Source organism: Lissotriton helveticus, chromosome 11 (assembly GCF_964261635.1).
Source record: "Lissotriton helveticus chromosome 11, aLisHel1.1, whole genome shotgun sequence".
In the NCBI taxonomy this organism is placed as follows: Eukaryota; Metazoa; Chordata; class Amphibia; order Caudata; family Salamandridae; genus Lissotriton; species Lissotriton helveticus.
The window spans coordinates 470,382,698-470,402,205 of record NC_136072.1 but is presented as its reverse complement, the minus strand read 5'-3'; the positions used below and the strand labels follow the sequence as shown (position 1 = coordinate 470,402,205).

At 43.6% G+C, this 19,508-nt stretch overlaps 1 protein-coding gene across 6 annotated transcripts in view; it reads left to right on the top strand.

Annotated features, from left to right (window-relative positions):
- The window catches only part of LIMS2 (LIM zinc finger domain containing 2), a 470,048-nt gene that overhangs the window by 55,301 nt on the left and 395,239 nt on the right, over positions 1-19,508 (top strand). For all 6 annotated transcript variants that reach the window (XM_078666051.1, XM_078666055.1, XM_078666054.1 and 3 more), the window contains one exon: positions 17,219-17,298. In XM_078666051.1, the coding sequence (XP_078522177.1) occupies positions 17,288-17,298 (11 nt within the window). In that variant the 5' untranslated portion in view covers positions 17,219-17,287. The remainder of the gene's footprint in view (positions 1-17,218; positions 17,299-19,508) is intronic.

The window sequence follows — 19,508 nt, the reverse complement described above, 5'->3', positions numbered from 1 at the left end:
GTCTGGAATGGCGAGAGAATGTCTGTCACTCACTGTAGACCCCATACCCAATGGAGACCCTGTTCTAAACCTCCTGGTCTCAGTCATGAGACTGGAACAAAATCAGTAGAAAGGGTAAGCTTGGGCATGACTTATACCACCCTAATGGGGTAGGAATATCTTATGGCCACTCCTACTTCCTGGTTTTAGTCCTGTGGGTCAAGAGGGATCACCTCACAAGTAAATGACTGTATCTTGTACCCCCAATTGCCACCTCTCTAGCCACATGTCAGTCCCTTGTAAAAGGTACTATGGGTACCAAGGGCACTGTGGCCGGGGAAGGCCTTTAAGGGCTGCAGCACGTATTGTGCCACCCTTATAGGCCCTGTACCTTTACACACACACACTGCCATTGCAGGCTGCATGTTTTGGCGCAGAACAGAGTGAAGAGTTTACATGGCACACAACCCAGTGTGCCATGCCTACAGCCCACTGCCCTGGCTTAGGTAGCCATTCCTCTAGCTGGGTGCACTATACCAGTGGTGAGGGTATAAGTGCATGAGCCCTGTACCCCTACAGTGTCTAGCCCAATTCTTAGACACTGTAAATGCAGTAATACCATTAAGAGTATATGGTGCTGGGAGTTTGTCATTACGAACCCCATTGCACCCTAATGGCTTTACTGAAAATTGGGAAGTTTGGTATCAAACGTCACAGCACATTCAATCCACACTGATGCCCGTGTGGAATTTAATGAAAAATGCACTCAGAGGGCATCTTAGAGATGCCCCTAAAAAAAACAACCAGCCTCTGGTGGGTTCCCTGACTGGTACACACCAGCCTGCCACCAAAAAACATGTTTCTGGACCCCTGGGATGGGTCCCTTTGCTTCCTGAGCCCAGAAACAAAGCCTTTCCTAGGCAGAGGTGGTCACACCTTCCCCAGGCCAGGAACAGCCATTTGTGGCAGGGGAGTTTCAAAGGCATTGCTGCCTTTGTAAAACGACCCCAGCCTCTCCTGCTATCAGGAGCAGGCCCCCTTCCTGTCTCCCCTCCTTTTCGGCGGGAAGACACCTGGGAAAAATTAGCACAGCCCAGAAGGTTTGCCCACCTCTGCCAACCCCACCCCTCAGGTGAGGGAGGCAAGGTGAAGCCCACTCTTCAGTTCCCAACATCTTGCAGATGGCAGGCACTCTCCAATCAGGATTAGGGACCACTCCCCCACATAGCTTGAGCACAAAAAGGGTGTAGTCATTCTAAAGTCAGTAGCCCATTGGCTACTGACCTCAAGACCCCTAAAACGCCCCTAAATACAGTATTTACGGGGCAGCCTGAACCAAGTAGACAGATTCCCACAACCTACAAAGAAGGACAAAAGAAGATGCCCAGCAGAGGAGACTGCAGAGAACAACTGACTTGGCCCCATACCTACCAGCCTGTCTGCAGTTTCCAGAGATCTTGCGCCAGAAGTTGCCCTGTCCTGCAGTTGGCGACCTCCAGAACCCATGGGAGGACTGACTGCCTTCAACAAAGACTGGATCGCCTACGACCCGAGTCCGAGTGGCCCACCGGTCCTGTGGGGGCCCGCCAGTGCTCCAGAGTCTGAGTCCACCATGGGTTGACCCCTCCAGGACTCCCCGATGTCGCCTGCAGCCTCTGCACAGAGACCCCCCAACCGCGAGTGGCCCAGTAAGGTGAAATCCAACCTCAAAAAGACACCCCAGCATCCAGCCGCCCTGCACCCTGGAGAAAAGAACCTGAGGTGCACCTACGTCCCCGAGCCCTCCAACTTACCTGCCCAGTTGTTGGTTCTTACCGGACATCTTCCTGGACCGAGACTGCAGCTAAAAAACCAAATCAAAAATCCCAATAGAAAACAACGTGGCACCCGATGCCAAAACAGCACCCTGCTCCCAGCCGCCCCTGCGCTGCTGTGGGTGTACTTTGCCTGAGCCTAACACCAGGAGCTTGGCTCCCACAACCCTGTGGCCCGCTCGTGAGCAGCCCACAAACGGAGGCCCCCTAGCCCCATTAGGTAACATTGGGCCTCAGCACTCTGCACCCGGCCGCCCTAGTGCCACTGATTGTGCTTTGAGAGTGCATCCTCTACCCTGGGGGAACCCTTGTTCTAACCACAGAAACTCAACCCAAAGACTGAGTACTTACCTGTTAATCGATAACTTAATTTCTCTCCATAGGAATACATTGACTGTTTTTCCTTGAAAAATTTTCTTTGTGGAGATTATTTGTATGAAAACCTGAAAAACTAAAACCGTGCAAGACTGATTGTACTTACCTTTTCTCTAGGAAATGTTCCAGTGTGATATATAGGCATATCACACTGAGTAGAAAAAGTAACAAAAAGTAATCTGAACAGTAATTTCAACATATTGATTTAACTGTATTTCAATCCCTTGAATTTGAACTGGCATTCAATTGTAAAACATTGCATAAGATTTTGCAAAGCATTTATTTCACTTACCTGTGCCAGGCTTGACTTGGTTCTAAAAATAAAATAACTTAATAATATTTTTATACAAACAAAGTTGGTCTGAGTTCAGTCTTTGAGTGTGTCACATCATTTGGTGATTGAGTATGTATAACAAATGCTTAACACTACTCTCTGATAAAGCTTTCTGCTCGCTCACACTACCACAAATAGAGAGTAAGGTGCTATTTACTTTTACCTCTGCCTACCTTTGGGGATCCACCTCTGTGACACTATACCTCACTTTGGTATAGTATATACAGAGCCAGTTTCCTACAATGCTGCATTGAACTTTGCAATTACATCCTGTGCTGATGTATGTGAATTAATGGAAAATTGAAATCTGAGAAACTACAATGGAGAAAACCAAGTCATGGAAAAACAATTTTAAGGAAAGAACATTTTAAGGAAACACAAATAAATTGAAAATTGAAGTAAATATTTTGCATATATTTTTTTTAGGTAGGAATCCACAATTACATTAAAAGTGGGTGGAGTTTAGGACTAGCAAGGCTTTTTTGGGTTCAGGATGAGTAATGTTTAGGGGAGATCAGGGTCTTTTAGGGTACAGGGATGGATGGAGTTTAGGAGTGGTGAGGTTTTTCTAGGTATGACAAATGGGTGGAGTCTATGGGTGATGAGGGGTTTTAAGGTTTAGTGATGGATGGCAGTATGGGCCGGTGAAGTGTTTTTTTCAGGTTCGGCATTGGGTGGAGTTAAGCGTGGTGAGGGCTTTTGAGGAGTCGGGAATGGATCGACTTTAGATATAGAAAGGGCTTTTATGATCATGAGATGTGTAGAGTTTAGGGGTGGTGAGTGATTTTTAGGGGTCATGGATGGGTGGTGTTTAAGTGTGGTGAAGGTTTTCTTAGGGTTCTGGGATGGATGTAGCTTGTGTGTGGTAAGGGTTTTTAAGAAGTTAGGGTTGGGTAGGGTTTAGGTTTAGAAAGGGTTCTTTAAAGTTCAGGAATGGGTAGAGATGATGGGTAGTAAGGGGTTTTGCGGTTCTAGATGGGTAGTGTGCAAGGGCAGAACGGGCTTTTAGGGTTCATGGATGGGTGTAGTTTAGAGATCAGGGATGGAGTAGTTTATGTGTAGTCAGGGGTTTTCAGGTTTCTGAAATGGGTGGAGTTTAGGGGTAGAAAGGGCTTTTAGGATTCAGGGATGGGTGTAGTTTAGGTGTGGTGAGTATTTTTAGGGAGCACGGATGGATGCTGTTTAGGAGTCGTGAGGGGTCAGCGAATTTAAAAGTATCCAAAGTAATTGTTTGACAATGTAAAAGATATAAATCTGGAATAATGTCCATTGAAATAAGGCACTAAAACAGATGCTTCCGAGAAAACCTGTTCTGAAAGTAGGATCTGCAATCATTGTATTTACACCTTAAAAATAAGCATGCAAAAGTAAATTTCGAACAAATAGACTTTCTACGTATTAGTTTCTATGAAATGGTAAATCCCATTCATTCTGAAAATTTCCAATAAACAGTTCAGGTGAAATGGTTTTTCAGGAAAGGTATTCCATGAAATTGTTTCTTTATGAGATCACATACAACCGCCTGTAAATAGTTCATGTATACAGTCCAATATTTGTTTAAAAGACTTTCAAAGCCTGTCCAAAGAGGTTCAACAAGGGGCAATTCACTCAACTAAATTGGCAATTATGGAACAACTGGTCACATATTTGATATATCTTATGACTGACGATATGCCTTGCGCTACAACTGCAGGTGCTTTAATCTCAGGTGTAGTTTATGGATGCACTCTTGGAGAGCAGATGTTCCTCAATAGTCTTTGATTAGCCAGCTACCATTTACAGGTTCACATCTGTTTGGGTCCTAGTTTTAAGACCTTATCAAACAATCTGTGGAGGACAGAAAGTTGATTGCATCAGCCCAAGGTGGATGGAGGTGAAGGTAGAGAACCCTGGTTTGGTTGAAATCATTTCAGGTTTCCTCACTCTGGAGGTAGACGTTATGCACAACTATTTCATGGTAGGGGACATTGCCAGGGAGCCCCTTCCACAGACAAAGCCTGCATCGAGTCACCCATCACCCAGCCTACTCCAAAAGCATGACCATTTAGTGCCAGTGGAGGTTTGGCTAATGTTTTTCAAAGAAAATTTAAAATACTCTGTCAAATGCTTAGGTGCTCGACATAGCGGATCGAGGGTACAAGAAAGAATTCTCCACAGAGCTAGAAGAGTTTTTCGGCCTAACCTCAGCATTAAAAAATACCCATCAAAAATAGACAATTCTATCAGGATTTGTTGGGTAAAAAGCAACAAATGTTTTCATTTCAGACAAGAAGAATGGAAAAAATTGTTACTCCCTAGTTTTTGTAGTCAGAAAACCTTCAGGGGAATTTCGACTCATTCTGGATTTGAAGAATCTAAACATTTTTCTTCCATGCAGGCCTTTTCAAGATGGTGACGTTGCAATCAATCCACCCATTGATAGCTTCAGACGGCTTTCTTACATCAATGGACTTGCTAGACTCATACGTATGTGTCTTGATTCACCAGCATTGTCAAAAGTTCCTATGATTTTGTATTTAGGGACATCATTATCAGTTGAAGGTCCTTCCCTTTGAGCTGGCACTGCATCTAAGGGTTTTCAACAACGTCCTGGTTCCAGTGGTGGGTATCAAACCTAGCCAAGGAAATCAAGATATAGCATATTTTTTTTTTTTTTTTAATTAGTTCTCCTTTTTGTAATGCTCAGGAAGATGTCAAGCTGGTCTGCAATATTCTCCATAGACATGGGTTTGTACTAAACTGCTAGAAGTCACATCTAGACCCCTCTCAGGACATGTAATATTTAGGAGCGGTGTTTCGAACAGACCTGGAAAAGTGTTTCTGCCACATGGGAAACAGGATGACAGAGCAAAAGCTAGAGGTTTGGGGAGATATGGCAGCATATCTGTTGGTGGTTCCTTGGGCTCGCCTTCACCATCACCTTTTGATGCAACATCTGTTGCCGTATTGAATGCCGTGCTCCCAGAATTAAAAGAGGATGATCCAGTATTGCAACAAAGCTGGAGAAAAGGGTATTGTTACCTGATTCAAATTCAGTAGTAATAACATAGACGACAGCAGCAAGGGTTAGGGCGGAGTCTGTGCAAAAGATCTGGGGGCATATTATCAAGGGGGGCGATAGGGAATTATCACCGCTTTAGCGGCCGTTTTTGGACGCTAAGCGGCGATAATTCTATCGCCCTATTAGCAAGCTGTCGCTAACAGCAGTTAGCGACAGCTTGTAGGTGATAGAGAGTGGTTTTGGGCCCGCTTTGCATGTCAGCGATATTTATCGCTAATGACATGCAAAGTGGGCGTACCCAACCTGTTAGCGACTGAAAGCAGTCGCTAACATCGCTATCGCCTATTACCAACCAGACGTAGCGATGGAAATATTTGCGCTAAGCGTGAATATCTCCAAAAACTAGCGCCTGCTCAGACCAGTTCTTAGCCATTATATCCAATGGGAGGTGGATATAATGGCTAAGACCCTGTTAGCGATAATGCGTGAATATCGCTGTATTCTCAGCGATATTCACGCATTTTGCCGCTATCGCCGGGAATTTTATTGCTTTTGAGATAAACGTTGCTAATAGCTCGTAATCTCAGCAATAAAATCCGGTGATGCGCTGTGATAAAAAAATAGCCGCTAGGCCTACTAAGCGATAAATATCGCTATTTGTTGGTAATATGCCCCCTGGTCGCCAGAGGAAGCCCAGATTTCATCCAGTTGGAGGGAGCAATCTTCCAGGTCTCATAGATATCTCGTCAACACAAAATTTTGCACTGAGAATTCAGGCAGACAATAGCTCAAGTGTATGTAAATCACCAGGGAGGATCCCGAATTCTCAGTTAGTGAGATTAGCTCAAAGCTTTGGCTTTTGGGCAGAAGCCAACCGAGAAGCTTAACGCTTAACGAGAGCCTGGCTCTCGCTATGCTTGACCTCTTGGACCCTAACCGCCCAAAAAAGCTGGGCCTTCATATAACTTCTGCCTGCTGCCCATGGTCTAACGTTATGTGCCAGGCATTAAAGACAAAACAGTAACCTTCAAAGTAAATGGGAGAGAAAAAGAGATAACCAGGGCTACTGAAATTATGCAGCAAGGGAGGGCCAAATTATGCGGCAGTGTTGAGTAAATTATTCAGCAAGAAAAGGCAAATTATGCAGCGTAATTCAGGACTTTTTGTAATAATATTAGTTCATTATTTTGTCATTTTAAAAATTGTTAACACAGTCTGGGCATTAGCTGCACCTCATTATTACCAGTTTAATATACAAATACTGAAATAAGCAACAAAAAGGAGACTCGTTAAATTTTGCAAAGGGCCTTTCACTGCACGGCAACATGTGCCGCTGCATTTTTAGTAACTTTTTAACTTTTTGAGGTAGAAACATTTTTTGTTAAAATCTACAGATTATGCAGCAGATGATGGATTATGTGGCAAATGCAGCAAATCAATAATTATGCAAAAAGCGCCATAACCACAAAATCAGATAATTCCACTGGCCCTGGAGATAACCATCTAGTGGCTGAATTGCACAATATCAAACCAGAAACCTTGGGATCCATCCCAGCTTTCCCACTTGACCAAATTGTGCGCCCGTAGAAAATTATTTAATTTTACTGTGCTTCCTCCTTCTTCATGATCACGTATGAAATATAAGAGCACTCTATAATACACAACTTCAGGATGCCTGCTATACAAACATCTCTCATTTAAAAGATTATAATGTTGTTCCATGTCTAATCTCAACATAGGCCACATATAGGGTGCACATGACAACTGATCTGGATCTCTAACATCATTCGGGTAGGGGGGAGCATGAATGTTTCCAAATTCATGTTTAAAAACTATCACTTCTAATAAAAGGCACTTAATGTAGCGATATAATCTGAAGTAGTAAGGTGAAATGTTTCCATATTTTAAAGAAATGCATTTTTTTGGATTTGGAAGAGACTTTATTATATTTTTAAATGATGCGTTGCACGATTTACATGGCAAACATTTTCAAGACTCGGCTCATGCTCTGGCTCTTAGATTCCAACAAAAGCACTCATAAGCCCTCTCCCTGTTTACCTGTTGGATCACCTCTACTGCCACGCATCTCAGGTGAGAACAGATGTCTTCAAACTGGGGGAGGGGGGAGGGGGACTCCTTGGGTGCCTGAATTGATCTCAGAGGTTGGGGGGTTGTCAAGGCTCTGGACAAGAGAAGCATTTATAATTGCAGCTAGGGACCAAAGCCAATGAAAGCTAAAAGAGTGATGTGATTTAGTGAAAGAAAACAGATTGGCACTGAGCCAATCTGTAATGAGCCACTCGTGTCCTGGGTAGAAGTAGATGCAAAAGTAGGAGAAAGAGGGCTCCAAATAACCGTCATTGTCTCTCCCCCCATTTCTGATGAACACTCAAACTATGTATACTTGTACACAAAATAAACCTCCCTTGTTTATAAGAACGTGCAATCTCATTTTTTTCTCATGAAACTGTAACAATGTTTACATGTTTTCATAAACTAGGTACATGACACACCTGGGCAGATCTACCTGTTTTGCCAAAATTTGCCGGTTCTGACTGGGAAACTCCCCAGTTTAAAGGCAAAATCCACAAGTGTTGGCAAAGCCAATAGGTGTAGCATTGCCAACCTCTAACTTTGTCAATACTTGTTTTATTTTGTCATGATTTTTGGAAAACGTTATTGTTGGGGAAGCTTCTGGACCCTCGTCAAGCTAAAAAACATTTGCTGTAGGCAAAAATATTTTTGAGGTCTCAAAAAGCACACATTGCCATAGTAGTCCCTGGCAATAAAGGAGATTATCTTGTGTGTGTAAAAGGGCAGAATCGCATCACTCACAATGAAGTTAGCCAATGACTGAAGTCGCTAACCCATTGCAATATGCTTTATACTGTAGTGGGCAGAAGAAAAATGTGAAGGACACAATAACGGACAACTGGAGGAAGGAGGTTGGCTTAAAGCTCCTACGAGTAGAGTAAGCATATAATTTTAGTAAAATCAAAAAGTCTTGGCTAACAGCAGACTTAAACATACATCTTCCAGAATACAAAGGGGCATATTTACAGCCCCTTGCACCACCGGTGCCTCACTTTTTTGTGATGCACTGATGGCACAGTGTGGTGCTTCATATTTACACATAAAGCCACCCTGTATGGCTTTTCGTGTCCTTGTAAATACGGCCTCTTTTCACGCAGCACCCATGGATTCTGCCGCATTCCCAGATTTACAAAGTTTTGTAAACTTGGGAAGGCGTCAGAATTCTATGCCTCCCCAGGGAGGCGTAAGGATGCACAACAAGGAGAAATACTTTTAATTCTCCACGTACTTTCCTCTTTCTATGTCTGCTGCAGAAAGAGGAAAACACCTCTCATGATTGTTTTTGTGGAGGAAGGTGTCCCTACTTGCACAAAAACAATCATCCCTGCACCATGGTGCAATGGTGCCTGCATTGGCGTGTGGCAACAAATTGTGTGCCAGCGAAGGGGAGATCTCAGGGATACGTCATATTGTTGTAAATATGATGTATCCCTTTGCTCCGACAGTAGCGCAGTGCGGCGCAGCCAAATGGCGTGCAGCACCGCGTTGCATTACTTCGTTGTAAATATGGCCCAAAGTTCTTTTAGAAAGCTCATTGGTGTCGCACATGTCATGTGTGTAGATTCCCCAAGGTTTTCCAAAGAAACTAACTGTTGAAATAAATAAATATTGAAAATGTATAGGAAAAAATGGCCATTTGTGACAACATTTTCATTGGTGACTTTTTGTCACGATTACAAAAGCAATATACCATTACGTCCACGAGACCCTTTTGGTTGTGGGGATATGTAGGGTTTGTAGGTTGTCTAAGAATCCTAGGTTCCCAGGTCCAACAACTGAGCTGCAACATACAATGGTTTTTCATTGTGTACCAAGTATAGACCAATTCATATGTTGAAAGAGGTAGAGTGAAAAACGGGTATCAAGGAAACCTATGTATTTCTGAAATGGGCATAAGATTTGGAGTTTAGGAGCAGTAGTTATTTGTACATCTCTGAAGTAGTGAATACCCGTACTAGCATAAGATTTAAAGGGTCTTTTTCAAAATGCCTTCTTTCTTACACACTGGCTTACATTTGGAAGGCACAAATGCAGCAAAATGATAATGGTAATAACAAAAGTTCTACTATTCTATGCTCCCATATGGTTTCGGATAAAAATGGTATCTCGCTTGTTTGGGTAGGCCTAGTGCCTGCGACAGGAAACTGGCCAAAACACAACATGAGTGCATCACATTTTTGCCCTCAAAACTGATTTTCCAATGTGGGTTGCTGTTGATTGTAGGCTCCAGCTGAGGTGGAACCTAGGGAAACCTAGCACACCTGCACATTTTTGAAAACTAAACCATCATGGAATTGTAGGACGGTGTGCCTCGTATAAATCTCATGAGGTTTTCTCACCAACAATGCCCTGCAAACCTTAAACTTAGCCTGAAATCATGCATTTTTCTTACATTCGTGTGATGGAAACTACCGGAAGCTGCTGGAATCCAAATAATTCCTATCACCCAGTGTTAGCCCATTTGTGCCAATAACATTGGACCACTTGTGTGGCTGCATCTAGTGCTTAAAGCAGAAATGGATCAAACCAAGATGAACGTGTGGCCTTGCAAGGGAACTCCCATTGAGTTGGTGTGGATGAATAGCCCTGCCCATGGTGGGGATCCCCCACCCCTATATTAAAAATAAACTCACTTTCCCTGGCAGTTTGTGGGCTTTCTGCTCCGCCTGGGGACCGTATGGGAGTAATTACCCACACCTGCCTCCAGAGGGGAGCAGAAATGCTTTTTCCCCATTTACTTGAGGTGGGGGCATAGTGATGCCCATGCTGGGCCGCCCCAGCCCATATCATTAAAAAATAAAAACATTCTCTAGTGTCTAGTGGGCTTTCTGCCCCCCGTGCAGATCATGGGTAATTACCCTATTTCCCCCCAGGGGGAGCAATATTACTGTTGCCTCAGGGCCATGCCCATGCCCAGGCTGAGCAGCCCCTACCCCTGTTTAACAATTTAAAAACATTGCCTGGCATCTAGTGGGCTTTCTTCTCACTCGGGAAGTAGATGAGAGGTAATTACCCTATCTGCCCTCTCGGATTTCCAGAGGAGCAGAAAGACTGTTGCCCATTTACTTGAAGTGGGGCATGCCCATGCTGGGCAGTCCCACCCCAATATTATTTTATAAAAAACAAATCCCTGGTGTCTAGTGGGCTTCCTGCCTCCCGGGGTGTCAGATTCGGAGTAATTACCCCTGGTCTGCCGTCCAGGGGACATAAAGACTGTTAAAACATGTATTTGGGGTAGGAGCATGCCTATGCCCTGGTGTGCACCCCCTACCCCAATATGGTTTATAAAATGAAAAAAATCCCTGGTGTTTGGTGCGCTTTCTGCTCCCAGGGGCGCAGATTGGGGGTAACCACCACCATCTGCCCCCCTGGTGGGGGAAAAAAAGACTGTTATACTATGCATTTGGGTTGAGGCATGGCCATGCCCTGGTGGCAACCCCACCCCTATATTTTATACAAAAAAAGTAAATCCCTAGTGTTTAGTGGGCTTTCTGCCCCCCTAAGGGGTATACCTGGAAATTACCGCCCTATGCCCACCCAGGGATGGGACAGAAAGACTGATAATTTTAAGGAGGGTTGGGGATTACAAGCTCTTGCCTAAGAGGCAGCTCCCCTTTCTCTAGTGGGTGGATCCCTGCTTGGGGATCACAGTCCTGCAGGGATAACCAAGTAGGGATCCACTGGGTGGCAGAAACACTGAAAAAGGGAGAGTCTCATCTTTCCAATGCTACCTCTCCTGAGAGACTCAGTACTCGGGGCTGAGATATGCCCCAGATCACTTATTCTGTGAAAAAACAAGCACATGGACTTTCACTTTCAGGAGTAATGACGTCATTAAACATTTTAAAAAACACTCATGCTGCTTGGGAACCTCTTCCCGAGCAGCCCGAGCTGCAGGTAAAAAATGGAAACAGTCTGGTGCAGAGCACCAGAGGGCTCTTTCTCACCCTCCCCAGTGTCGGCCAGGGGCTGACAGACGCTTGGGGAGAGAGTACGGCCATCGACATTTGGGTGACTGCCACATTTAAGTAGCTAATAACCAGGGCCGGACTGAGAACCACAACCGGCCCTGTGTGCTCGGCTGGCCTCCACCCCCCGGGTGGAGGTGCCGCCGAGCTCTTTGACGGGCCGGTTTTCGGCCGATTTTGGTACAGGGCCGATTTTGCAGGTGACTGGCCCCCACCTGTGCGGCGCACCGGGGGATCGCGAGGTGCCCGCTATGGCCAGCCCGGCATTGCTATTAACTTACAATGACAAACAGATCTTTATGCATCTTTCAACACATTCTAAGCTACTGCAGCTTTATAAAAAACAAAACTGGCTTGTATTGAACTGTTTCTAATATCTGTTTGCTACAAATATCTAACAGTTTTTTGATGTGTTTCATTTTGCTCTAGAGGTTTTATTGCTAATCTGCATGTTTGCAAACTTGCTCGCTCTATATAAAAGTGCTGCGCACCAATGTTTTTAGAGGTTTGTGGGAAAGGTGATGGTGTGAGCATGTATTATATGGAATAACAGGGATATTGCAAGTCACCTCTGAGTTCAATAACCTTATAAAGAAACTCAGTCTTCTGCCTTGTTCCTCTCAGTTTCCATAGACGCTGTCCAGCAGCCGATCGGATTCGTCCCATGTGCCTCCTTTGATTGACTCAGGGGGTATCTCATTCCTAATGACTCTTCGGACAAATCGGCCCAATTGAGAAGAAATCTTATAACAAGAATGAAACTGTGTTCACCGCAGACGCACATTCAGTGACACCTCACTCCTACTGCTACATTTTACCTTGGAGAGCCTTGGAGCCCGTTTTTCTCCACGACTGGACTGTGAGAGAAACACCCTCCCCTCCCCGCCGCAACACTTACGGTGTCCCCAGCCCCCTCCACTTCACTCTTGTCCTGATGAAGACCCCGTTAGTAAGGTTCAAGACACCTACAGAAAAGGGGTTGAAACGTCGACTTTAGAGCACCAGCCAATACACGATCGACAGTGATAAATATACTGTGACGTCATGTGTCATATGGCAAATATGTGTACAATGTTTTGATTTTGGTTATCCGGTATATAATCAACATATACCAGAACTGTTTGTGATATTTTGTCACCACCACCAAACTTTCTCTCCCATCACTTACCATCTTACACTCCCTCCCCCCTTTCTGGGCACCACTCATGTGAATTTAACACCCTGTCAGGTTGTTTTCCTATGTATTTCTATCTTCATGAAACGCGTATTCCTAATGTGATTAACTAACATTGGTTGAAAATTACTGTTTTTTCCTTCATTTTGATACTGTTGAATATTTTCTTTATTTGTCTTTTTCCCCTTCTATGAGAAAGTCGTTGATACACTGGGACCACTCTATTGCATATTGTTCCTCTCAGGGTCAAATTGGCAAAGTGGTCAATCAGTCATGGACCGATGGGCTGATGCCTGAGTGAGAGCTGCGGGTCGCTTTTTTAAGGCCTTTTTCCTATTGCCCACAGTGCCCTACTGTCCCCCTCGGCCCCACCACCATGCCTACCTACCCAGGCCAATGTCATATGGGGTTGGCAGGGCCAGGTGGGCTAGAGGTGCATAGTGCTAAGTTTAGAGGCAGGGCAGGTGGCGATGTATGGGCTTGCAGCTGCATCGTTGCACGGTCAGTACTGAGGCTCTGACATCTTTACCTTGGCCCCTTGTGGGCTGGCCCTGCCCTAGAAGCAGTGTACTTCCTCTACCCCTCCTCCAGCAGCTGCTACACTGAGGCCATGGTGAGGGGGGAGGGAGTAATGTGAAGATGCCAAGAGGCAAGGCATGGCCTTTGCACCATTTCTCCTCGCCCTCCTTTCTCCCCTCTCCATATGGCCGGCCCAGCAGCTGTGTCCTTTACTTAATCCCGACCCCAGTGGGGTTTCATTTTCAGCCCACAGTGAGTGGGGGAAGGGGGTTGTGTGCAGAGGTCTCGCTGAGGGAACAGGTGTTGCTTTGCTCCCGCTGGGCCATTCTCACCTCGGCCCCCATTGGGCCAGCCTGCCCAGAACTAAAGTAATGTCTTTCATCTGACCCACTCCTCTGCCAGGCCTGGGCACTTAGATCATAGTTAGGAGGGGGCACAACAATTGAGATTCCCGCTGGAAGGTCAGGTGTTGTGGCCATTTTCACCTCGGACTGGCCAGCCTACAATTCACTATTTAATTTACTAGCACATGCCCACTTAGCACATAGGGTTAGTGTGCCTGCTGTAAAGAACAACGTGTAGCTTGCAGATCACAGATATATTATATATAGAAAGCTCAGTGCGTTACTTATTTTGTCACAGAGGTCCTTTTGTTACTTGCAGAACATAATTATAATCAGGGCCAATGGAATTATGCATCAGGGAAGGACCAAATTATGCAGCAAGAAAATACTAATCATGGTGCACAACGTGGTACGTTTTGTAATAGTATTGCTTAATTTTTTTCTCATGTTTGTTTAAACAGTCTAAAACCGCGTGGGCAAATGTTTCACCTCATTAGTATCAGTGTAACAACAAAATACAGCAATAAAACAACTGAAAGATAAGCAGTGGAGAGCCTTCCAATGCACAAGAACACGTGTTGCCACGTTTTTAGTAACTTTTTAACCAATAGAGTTACAATTTTTTAGGGTAAAATCTAGAGATTATGCAGTGAATGGTGGATTAAGTGGCAGCAAATCCATAATTATGAGGAAAATGCAGCAGCCACGAATTGCATAAATCCACTGACCCTAGATATAATCCTTCCATTTCAGCACAGTGAACTTTTATGTCTATGTCCCAGCATCAAGAAGTTGAATGGAAAGTAAAAAGCATGGATTTAGAAGCGTATTGTTTTTTTTTAATCAGTCTTTCTTTACTCTGAGATTGCTAAAAATGGTTCATTGGGTAGTAATAAAGTCTCATTATGACAGACTATCCCAACCACTGTGTGATGTTTAAAGTTGGCTGAGTTTCGCCAGAACAAGCACTCTTAACATATGGTGTAAACCAATATAGAAGCTATCTGACTTTTACACCTTGTAATTCTCATTGTCTCTAATTCTGACTTTATCTCACTTATACACACGCACACGAACACACACACACACACACACACATTTTCACAGGGTTTTATTTACGTTACTTTCCTTTGGCTAGCTGACCCTTTGTGCTTCAGATGACTTTACTACCAAGGAAGGAACACAGCTTCTACCAGCCTCGATAATTGAAGCAAAAAGCTCAAGTCTGCACAGTCATGCGTAGGCTCTAGCTGTCGGTTTCTTGCCTTTTCACCTCACCTTCTTCCATCTTGTCATAAGGTGGGGTGCAGTGAGTGAGACTCTTGCCAACCCAACTCTGCTGTGATGAGATGGGAGAGGATGAAGTGACAGCATGATTGACAGGTAGCCCTGGGCACTGTAAGGATTAAAGCAAAAGCACCCCCAGGGCTCCCTGTACCAGTGATGCCACAGTGAGCCACTAATGGGGAGGACCTGAAACCTGGAAGGACCCTAAGGCCAAGTCTGGTACTTTGCCAGTCCTGGTCAGTCTCACTGATGGCTGGTGCCTCTGTGCGCCTATGCCAGCGATTAAACAGATTTAATGACGTAGGCTACAGCGAGGGTAAACATATATTTTACTGTACCACTAGTGAATAATAAATTGTAATTCAATGCTGTTATTATTAAAAGAGGGGCAGGAACAAGGGCGAGCCTCCACTGAAAATTAAAGATTTCTGATTTATGTAATAATCAGTGTTGAGGACACAGTTAATTGGGAGAGGAAATGCTCACAACCTTGTAGAAGGAGTTGACACTGAAAGTACGGTTTCAGTTTTTACAACTAGTCTTTCCATTCTTCACCAATGCTACTCACCCTTCAAGATTTAAAATGCTTACTGTACCAGACATTTCTCCCAAAATGAGCCCACCAATACTAACCAAAAAATATTTTGTGGAAAAGTTCACTCCATGAATGTGGGCCACTTTGTTTGGGGTGCCTGGGCCTATTTTTGGTCCCAATCCGACCCTGGAACTTCCTCTCTATGGTTATGGAAGTCCTCTGTGAAATGCAATATCTTTATCATTTATTTATTTATTTATTTAACTTATAAAGCGCACTGTCACCTAGCAGGCATCCTGGCGCTGACAGACTCAGAAAGAAAGAAAAACGTAACTAAACACCAACTAAATCGTAGGAAACAACCAGGTTTTTAATCTGCTTCTAATAGGTAGGAGGTCAGTAACTTGCCTGAGCTCCAATGGGAGTACGTTCCACAGTTTAGCGGCAGCTACACCAAAGGATCTACCCCCTGCCTTAACTTTCTTGAACATTGGTATCCTCACCAGTCTCGCCGATGAGGAGCGAAGGTTTCGCACAGGCACTTACCACGCAAACTTCCTCTGCAAGGGAACAGGTCCCAGCCCATGAAGGGCTTTAAACACCAGACAGAGAGAGACTTAAACTGGACTCTCTGTCTCAATGGGAGCCAGTGCAGCTGAGCCAAAGCCATGGAGGAGGAGGACCTTCTAGGCCACCCAAGGGCTAACTTGGCCGCGGCCGACTGGATTCTTTGAAGTCTGTCAAGAAGATATTTTGGGGACTCAAGCATCAGGGGATACTTTTCCCATTATACTACAGGAATGTTCGGAAGTTAGAACATGCCAATAATAATACATTGATGCACTAAGTTGCTTGTAATAAGTTATTACAAGCGACTAGTGACATCACAGTGATGAAGCGGCATGAAAATCTTCCTACAGGTTGGAAGAAGTTGGTGCGTTGGAGTCCAAACACTGTCTGTTGCCAGTAGCAGATTGTAAAATAAACTGTCACTTCACAGGGTCAGTGCTAGGGGTCTACATTGTATTTTCTCTCAATATCCCTGGGAAGGAATGCCAGTTGTTTGCTAGGCAGCCTGAAGGAATGACCAGAGCAGATTTGAAATACAATCATGTATTTCACAGGTGAAGGGCAAGAGAACAAAGAAATAGGCTCCTCTACCATGAAATACATTACTTCTGTTTCGTGTTTTTGTTTTTGTTTTTGAATGGGCAAGAAATGCTGGTTGCTGGAAGCTGCTTATGGACAACTGTCAAGAGGCCCCACGTCAAATGTGACAATGTTGTCAACTCCTGCCTTTTAGCCTGCTTCTAGTTGCATTCTGGGATATGTAGCTTCATTATAACATTGTAAACGACGATATCCAAAGATCTGCAGGCTATAAAGGCAGAACCAGCAGATTCCACACATAACACATGTCCTCTTGTCAGCTGTATATGTTTTGAGGAGAGAGCAAGAGGTCTAAACAACTTAGATGATAAATTATCCCCTTTCTGTACATTATGAAAGTTGCTGCACATCACCTTGTAGTTCCCTCACAAAGACACTCAGCCTGCAGTCTCATACTTCTATATGATCACAGAACTCCTCAAAGACTTAGAAAGGGTTACTTTAGTTCATACATTCTGCTTAAGTCTGTATTCACCCTTAAGATAGCATATCAAATGCATGGTGCTTATGTGTAGCTGGTGTGTGCATTGACATGAGTTGTGTTTATTGCCCTAAACTGCAATATTGTTCACTGTTATTTCTGAAGTTGAGTACAAGGACCAGATGTAGTCTTCTGTCTTGCAGATCCCCGCTAAGATCTCTGCTCAACAACTAGTCTTTTTCCAGATCGTTGAAGTTGGAAGGACCATATAAATGTATCAAAGGTGAGTGCATGTATTTCCTACTGTCCATGATGTAGGTTCTTGGACTGAGATGCATAGCGGTGTCTCAAGATTCCCTTTGAAGTCTGTGGGATTGCATTGTCAAGCAGCAAAGTCCTGGCTCTTATGAGGTGGGTTAAGATTGATTATAGATAAAGGACTACTCAGTCATCACAGTCACTGTAAAGTCAGAGAAACTGATTTTGAGTCTGTCTGAGAGTTCTTCTTTCACAAATGTCACAAATATACCTTCCGCTTTATTACAAATGCACATGCAATAAGGTGGACGTGATATCTGTCACATTTGTGAAAGAGTACCAGTCTGGAAAACTCTAAATCAGTCCTGAGTGTCCAGCCAGGGTTATTAATTTTAACAAGGAATAACTGTTTAATAAGAAATTAAAAATATACTCACAGCAAGAAGTGAAACAAATGGTAAGAAATCATACAGAATTTAATTATCAACTCTAAACACTTACTTTATACTCAAGCTCTACTCTTCACATTCATAATCACAGTCTTCACCCACAGGAAAGAACGGACCAGTATTTTTCTATGGGAGATGATCTATCAATCATCCTGCTAAAAGTGATCACTCCCACTGTAATGTTCTCTATGACTAATTGATCAAGATCCCTGTCCAAAACGCACAAGCCAATTCACCACTCAAGTAAATTAGGTAATACTTGATAAAACCCTAAAACATAAATACCTTGGATCCCACTGTTTATGTTTGAGATGTTAAAGCATTATTTGTATCTGGATGATGTGCTTTGTCTACCTGGTTAGGATTTGGTAAGAACTTAAAAGCCATACTTCTTGTGATCCAAAGTAGAAAGTAGCGCTGAGTCAAGGTCCAAGCTGAGGAGGGATTGCTCTTGCAAATAAGGGGGCTTTTTGGTATTTTTTTAATAGTGCAGACCTGATACTAAGCAGTGTCATAACATTGTAAATGTGTTCATGAAAAAGGGGAAATGTTAGTTATTTATGCAAAACATTCAAACAATTCCAAATACAGGTAGAAGATTTGATGTATTAATAAACAGCAGGGCAAGGTGAAGAGGGGAGATAAGGCAACACATTTTGCAGCATTGCGGGCAGAATTTGCTGTTTAATTTCTGCCCCTAAGAGAAAGAAAGGCAGATGTGCATGAATATAAACCAAAGCATAGAAACAAGTCAAAAAGATACAGGCAAGATTGGAATAAGGATGGCGGAGGAGCTGCCATATGCAGTGACTTGATGTGCTTGGAGTGCATTGGCTGCATTGAGACAATGGATTAAAGTAACAGAAAGAAGTCTATATTTGTAAGTATCAACTATTAGATGGGGTTCCATATAGGTAGTGTTACTATGATCTGACCTTTGGATGGAAATGGCCTTGCAGGTCCTTCCTGATTGTTTAGATCTGGCTAACAGGCAAGCTAATTTGGTCCTTTGCAGAATCAACTAAGAACGGCCAGGAGACACCTCTTCCTAAACGCAGATCAAGAAGCACATGATGGGCTGGTGTTCGGCGACACTCGAAGGAGGCTGCCTAGTATCACAAATGCCTATGTGAAGAATATGACAAATGAGATTGTGGTGCAGTGGAGCCTGTTCACCATGTGAAATCACTACTCCAAGAGAATCACCTGCATTTGTAGAATAGATGTTTTTTATTAGACCCCAGATTTCTAGTGAAGGGTAGAGAGGTTTATGGTGCTGGGGACAGTTTGGAATCCTTTAGCAGGCTGGCTCTTCCACACAGGCAAGGAAGCTACAGCATCAGTAGAGCAGTTCAGAAGAACTGCACAGAGCTCTTGGGTGCTCAGTCCTATTCCAGAAGGGACAGACAGAACCATTGTTCAGGAAGCAAGGTTCATGCACAACAGGTGATGATGTAGCATTTCAGTATTCTAGTGGGTATCTATGGCTTATGTTTCTAGGTAGTTTGCAGCAGAACAATACCAATATCAATTGCATTATCCTTAAAGTTTAAATTCCCAGTCAGTCATCCTGGATCAGGTTTTCTACTTCTGGGCTTGGGGCACATTTTGCAGTCAGACCATTCTTTTCCTCTTATCGGTATTGTTTCACATTAAAAAATATACAAAATGTTTGTATGTTATGATATATATATATATATATATATATATATATATATATAGTTTAAAACAGTAATAAATATTTTAATATATAACATTAATATAATGCAAATTAAATACATTTAAC